We start from the raw sequence: 7,107 nt of genomic DNA, 5'->3' as shown, positions 1-7,107 counted from the left end.
CCTTTTCTTCAGAATCTTTTATAAGCATTTTCAGTTTCCACTTGCAGAAACTCTTCAGGTTAAAGAGGAAAACTGGGACTTGTCAAGGCTTGAACTAAAAACATTTTCAGAAAGACTAGAGTTATGGGTTCATTGATGAATATGAAGTATCTAGCAAAAATACATTGTTTGGAATAACGAATTCCACATTGATATCCCCAAGTAAATGGCATATATACATTAGGCTGAGCCTGTTTTAATAGGTCTAATTTATAAAAATGGTAAACCTGTATTATGCTTCCGCCTGATGTAATAGTTCCTGAGTTTTAGATCACTGCTAAGCCACAGCAGACAAAACTCTGAATGATGTAATGAAAAGTTTTGCAAATCACTTTCAGCAACAGCACACATTTTGTTCAGCAACCTTCAATCATCAATAAAAGTCAGTCTCCCAGGTCCTTCATTCTTCATCCACCGCCGGTATCTCTTCCATCGGGGATCCATGGCCATCTTCTTCTTTAACTCCTCCTCTTGTTCTCGTTTATACACCTGGTAAGACGGAAAGAAGTTTTTAATAAGGATGAAGAAACAGCTTAACTGAGCCTCATTGGGGTCTAAGTGTTTATTCTTCAATTGTTTGCCAGCCTATTTTTCTTACAAAAGACTGAATTGCAGGGCAGAAGCAGATCCTGACCAACACGAGGTGTTGGAGCACCTGCAGTCCAAGAGCCTACTACTTACTGCCCAAGATGCTTTGTGTTTTTGCTGAGAGCAGAACAACCTTCCTGAAAGCTCCAAAACATTTCTTTGCTAGAGAAGTAGATGCTCAATGAATTCAACAAAATACACACTAAGCAACTGCTCATGTTCTGAAAACCTAACCTCGCGAGTCCCCTTCAGCACACACTGTTCAATGCAGCTGTTCAGCTCCTGATTTTTAGCTGTTCTCCCTTTTCAAAGTAATCATCTAACAGAATACCACTATGGAACTTTTTCTTCCCAAGTAAGGCTCTCAGCAAAGTTGAGAATATCTCAAATATCTCTGCATCCAGTATTTACAGTACAAAAAGATGAGCAATTATATTCTGTCAAGAAATACTCCGTCACTGCCATGGAATCAACAGTTATCAGCAAAGTCAATAATCTGAAAAAAAAAAGGCACAAAAATGCAACAGTATCTGCATTTTTATTCTGGAAGGCAGTTTATGTAGATGCAGCCAGCATAAATCTCAAAACCATCTATCATTTTATCATCTAGTGTCACATGACTTAGTCTGACTCAAAGGCCTATTAAATTTAGGGTTCCAATATACACAAACAAGATTTTAAAAATATATTATAGATGGCTACATGAATACACAAACTCAATGCTCAGTGATCATAAAGGTTTTAAGAATCATTAGGAAACAGTAAAAATATTATGGAGCCCTGTGTATTGAATTCCTAGTGTTTCCCATCCTAAAACACCGGAAAACTGAACAATATGTAGATAGACATCTCCAGTGATGAAGGAACAGACAAGCTTTTGGGGAGAAACACTACAGCAATATTTTTCAGCCTAGAAAATACATTACTACGTTTCAAGCAAGGATATGACAGTGGTACACAAAAACACAGCTAGCACAAGAACAGAAAAAAGCATGATCATTCTCCATTTCCAGTAATACTGGAATGAGCAGGAGTCCAGGTGGCTTCAAAAATCCTCTTCTACCACCTTCTACAAGTATTGATGAACTCATGACCAGATGGCACAGCAGAGACTGAAAACTTCAGTGCATACAACTGACCAGGTAAAACTTATTAAAGCAATTACCTACAAAGACACCATTTCCTTTTCAGAAAGTTACAAAGTGCAAAGTATGTTGGACAACTATTACTACACAGGTGTAGTTGTCATGAATTTGTCAGGGAAAATGAACTGCTGGCCACCACAGGAGAGAAGTGTGAGCTAAAAAGACTTCACTTGTGGCAAATACAGCTCTTTCACATTCAGTGACCAAAACATCCTTAGTTAAAAACTGCACGGATGAGAAACCAGGGCAGTTTTTCTCTACTACAGGATATCCATCCAACATTTTTCCATATTAATATCTGCTTTAACTAGCAGCATTACTCAGTCTTTGGACTTCCAGACTGTTTCTTCAAAAGCAGGCAGGGGTAGATTATCTACAAACTTGAAGAGGAAAATGGTAAAATAGGTGTTAATGTAAGGAAAGGATTAGCTGCCAGGTATGCATATGTGCTCAGTTAGGATGGGTTTGCTAGAAAACACTCTTTGGTGTCCTGCCATCATCCCATCTCTTTTCTCAGCATATGCAGAACTGCAGCACCAACTCTTTTTCCCCTGAAGCAGACTAAGTTCACATTCTCATGTTTTTCTTTAGAAACCACCCATCCAAATGGCTCACAGATGCACCTCTGTGGAATAACAGGAGGGTTTTGTCAACCTGCCACGCCCCAGCATCCCAAATAATTCTGGACTGCAGATCCCATGCTGTGGCTCATGTTCTTTCTCCGCTCTCTCAGAAGTTTTAAAAACTACATAGTGACTATCTAGTATTGACTATTAATTTAATGACTATCCACAGCAAGAGTAGAAGTTGTGCCTAAAGGTGGTTTTCATGCCATCCCTACTTGAACAGGTATACAGCACTGCAAGAACAGTCTATTACTCACCACAGGCCAAAGCACTACCAAAGGACAGATGGGAAAACCAAACCAAAACAACAACAACCAACCAATCAAAACAGTCTGAGCTAGAAATTAACAGCTTAGAAGATTTAGACATAGAAGTTTCAGACAATCTGGGTAATTCTTATTAAAAATTATTACTGTTTGGAGAACAGACAGTAGTCTTCAACCTATCATAATAGCACACTGTTATTACTGCTCTGGGACTGCTGGATAACCAACAGTAGTTTTTCCACCAGGGCTACTGATAAATAACATAGAGAAGAGAGATCTTCAGTTTCCCTGAAGCTGCTGGATAGACCTTAAAGACTATTGACCAAAAAAAGCTAAAGGTATGTAAAAGTAGCTGGAACCAGTGGATGAACTAATAAGGAAGTAATAAGGAACTAATAAGATAATAAGGAAAACAGTTGGTGTTTTTGCATGTAATAAGAAGCAACAGCACGCGCTGGAAGAGAAAGTTTAAGGAAAGGACACCTGTAACATTGAAGCACTAAGTCAATACAAGCATCACAGACCCCTTCAGACAAGCCTCTAGAACCATAAAAGGACTTCCAGCAGGACTCAGATGCATGCAAATTAGCTCTAGGAAAAGTGATGTTTACGTATAAGCTAGGAAGTATATTGTAATGAGTATGTATGATCATGATGGAATAAATACCCCACTTTAAAGTTTCACGACACACATTTGATTAGAGAATATATGCTTGGGGTGCGTCCAGTGCTGTAATAAAGAATGTCTGTTTTCTAATACTTCAAGTTGTGTTAGAAAGTTTATTTCCCAGCCAATTTCAGTATTGCTACCCACCTCATAGTTTTCTCGTATCCAAAGCTGCCGTTCAAGAAAGGTCTCTTTTTGATGATCTTCCAGGCTGTCAAACTGAGACTGAGACATTTTCATGTACCTTCGTATGATATACAACTTCTCTTCCACACCATACTCTTGCCCTTTAATAGTGAAACAATAAATCCACCAACAGTACCAAACTATGTATTTGCACCAGTAAAAAGGAGCAAGAAGGATCTGAAATAGGAGGATATCATATATTTTGGGCTTCTGATAACCACCCTTTATATCTATTTTATTTTTAATAATGTCTTTGATAATTTCTTCCTCCTCTTCACGAATTTCTTCTTTAGACCGCCTGTTCTTGCCTTTTTCTTTAGTCTTGTTGAGTAAACCTTGTTGCCTGGCAATCTCAGTAGCTTGTATACGGTATTTTGGCACAGATGCTAAGTAGTTGATAGCTTCATTGTAACTACTCCACCAGCTGAAGAACTGTAATTTAAGAAGAGCAAAAGTAAAAACCATGTTTTAATACAGACACATTCCTATTTGGAGGTTTGCCAGGAAAAGAAATAAGTAATGCTCTCACACACTTTTAACCACAGTTACATTACAGTAAGGGTAAAAAGTGAAGCTAACAATACTTATGTGGTATCACAGAAGCTATCCCTCCAGACTCAGTGAAGCCCCTGGAAATGGATGTATATAAGTGCATCTCACAGCAATTTATGATGACAAAGAAGGCCAAGCAGACACTGCTCTGAACAGTTTTGTTCCTGAGTAGATGTCAGCCTCCTGCAAGTTAATACCAGGCTGTGCCAGACATTCTCAGAAGCCCCTCTTCTTAGATTTATAAACATAGGAGCTACTATACGAATATTTAAGTATAAAATTGTTACCCAGTAACAATTTAAACTGTTTAATTTAACTGTTTAAAGCAGTTCACTGAACATCGACTAAGTATGTGACAATCTCATTAGTCTGGCAGCGTCCACTTTACAAGACTCAACATATCTGATCTTCAGCTCTCTGATCTTCAGCTGCTCTCTGGATTTCAAGGGAGGGGGGGGGGAAGCCCCCAGACAACAAACCAGAAATTTACTGCCTGGATGAACACAGAATCATAGAGCAACCTGAGCTGGAAGAGACCCACAAAAAGCACCAAGTCCAACTTCTAGCCCTGTACAACACAACCCTGAGAATGATTCCTTCTGAAGACAGAAGAAGCACAAAGACTAACTGAGAGCGTATTTTGTTCCCCTCTAGTGTCTTGTAAATGACCTGAGATGATGCACAGAAAACATGGAAGAAACTAGATAGGCAAAGAGGGAATAAGTTAGCAGCTCACTTTCATTCTTGGGACATCCAAGCATGTCTCACTGATGCAACTTTTTTAACCATGACGCATCTCACAGTGTTTACCAAGGCCAAGCACGACATAAACCCATTATTACAACCTTAGCAAAGGCCAAGGAGCAGAAACAACAGAAAGCAAGATGGGCAAACCAGTTTACATAGACGCTTACACTGAATTTAGAAGCATTCTGCAGTTGGGACTCCAGAAAAGTGAGTGTCTGCACTTACAGACAAAAGAAGAAATAAGATGTGAAATCAAACATTGCCGCTACTAAATCTGAAGATAAATTAGGTATTTGCCTGACTATGCCATTAGAATTTATTATTACAAGTTCTCAAATTCTGATCAACATACTTTTTATTCTAACTTCCAATATCCTACTAAACACTGAGCAGCCTGCACCACAGCATAAGCTGTATCTTCATCTCTTAAACTTCTTGGGTATTTTTAATGATGTTTTGAACCAGTAATTTAAAAGATTCTAAAGAGAAGTTAAGCACTTTTGTCCTCTTGTCAGCAACAGCACAAGCTTTTTCATCTAAAACACAGGGGCTTTTCTTGGCCTTGGATCTACCACCTTCAGAGTAAACTCTGCTGAACTGAATTTGCTTCTCTCCTGACTTCATCAATGTGATGTTTAAAATACACCACAATGCGAGATTCACACAAGTTTAGTAAACTCCTGATATTCAGTCCTATCACCTGAATTGAGTTTTGAATTCAGTTTGCTAGTCTGCTTTTTTTTAAATTTACTTATGCGTATTGACAAATTGACACACATTATTTGGGGCACTAGGCCTGCATGAGCTACTCTGAGCCTGCCAGGAAGAACCGAGTAAGTTCTTCAGAAAAGATTCGCCTTGTCTCAACAAAATTAATTTCTACCTCTGTTCAAGGTACCAAGGGCAGTCAAAAATCTGCTACGTACCTCCTGACTTCAGGATTTTTATGGACACCACACAGACATGAACCACAGCACAAAGGAACAGCTCCTCGCTGACACTTTTTATTAAATGGCACATTATGAGAGCTGCCACTACTTCTCTTCTTGTTCAGAAACTCAGAGAGCAGTAGGATGTAAAGGTGAAATTTTACCTGAAACACAGAGATGGCACACACTGTAACTAGGATCACTATTGTGACATCTACTTTAGGTGCCAATCTCCTGCGGTAGTAGTGGTAGTAATGCCTGTAATACTCTTCAGGATGATCCAGCATGTAGTCATAATCTTTACGTGTTTCTTCATCCTGTAGGATGACATGAAAAACTCATTCCGGTTTAAATCCCCATTTTCACTTGCTCTATTGTACATGTGTTTTACACCTCATTAAGGACCATGCGTCTGTAAAACTGGCAGCAGCCCAAGGGAGTATGAAACATAGAGGAAATTCGTTGTTTTCTCATATTCTCTATTGATTTGTTCTCACACTTATCTGCCCATGCACATATGATATGTTTAGTCATAAAATGAATAAGAAGGCACTGTGCAAAGCCATTTAAAACTAGAAAAGAGACAAGCAACTAAAATCCACAGAGTAAGTTGTTTAACTTCAGAATGGGAAGTCCAGCTGGACTGGAGTTAATAAGTATTGCTCAGGAAAAGATTTTCAGGTGAAGAACCTATTAGGAAATTCTTTTACAAAACTTAAAGGAATTAGTTTTCAGGGATATGGAAACTGTCCAATGGAAGGCCAATTCAAAACCTCATTGTTCTCATGTCTTCTGAGTTTTTCATCATTTTCCTCCATGTAATTGCAGAACGGGAAATATAATTTTGCCAGGCTCAACTGAATTCCTTCCAAACTCTGTCCCCCCCCTTCAATCCCACAAAAAAAAAAAATAGTTCCCTTTTCTATTCCCTTGTAGCCTTAAAACACTTACACGTCTCCTTCTTCCATTCCTGCGTTCCATCTTTGCCAAGTCACACATGATTTGCCCTGAGAAGCCTTCCCTTACAGATCCCATATGCTACTCGAGTCACTGCTACTCGTAAAGGTATACCTCCAAGATAAAGCCTAGTCGGTTCGTTATAAATAAATAAATAAAATAGATAAATAAATAAATTTGAAAAGAACTCATTCTAGACACAGAAGGTTCTTCAAGAGCACTCCATCCTCCTTCCCACACTCTCGGGCTGGCTACGGAAGGAGGATTTTTCGGGGTGTTTCTCCTCCCCTCCCTGACTGCTTACCGGAGCGGCTCCGGCCGCGGCGGTGGTCCCGCTCTCTCACCTTGAGGGTCTCGTAGGCGGCGGCGATGAGCAGGAACTTCTCGTGCGCCGCCTGCACCCCG

At 39.4% G+C, this 7,107-nt stretch overlaps 1 protein-coding gene across 1 annotated transcript; it reads right to left on the bottom strand.

Annotated features, from left to right (window-relative positions):
• Positions 1 to 130: 130 nt before the first annotated feature.
• Positions 131 to 7,106, bottom strand: DNAJC25 (DnaJ heat shock protein family (Hsp40) member C25; the record flags this gene model as incomplete). Its single annotated transcript, XM_005425346.2, has 4 exons — positions 131 to 528; positions 3,479 to 3,949; positions 5,910 to 6,062; positions 7,047 to 7,106. Coding segments are annotated over 4 exons (807 nt in total), but the record flags the coding sequence as incomplete, so codon positions are not given.
• Position 7,107: the final 1 nt, after the last annotated feature.

The sequence above is a fragment of the Geospiza fortis genome, unplaced genomic scaffold (genome assembly GCF_000277835.1).
Source record: "Geospiza fortis unplaced genomic scaffold, GeoFor_1.0 scaffold203, whole genome shotgun sequence".
Classification (NCBI taxonomy): domain Eukaryota; kingdom Metazoa; phylum Chordata; class Aves; order Passeriformes; family Thraupidae; genus Geospiza; species Geospiza fortis.
This window is presented reverse-complemented; position numbering and strand designations above follow the sequence as displayed.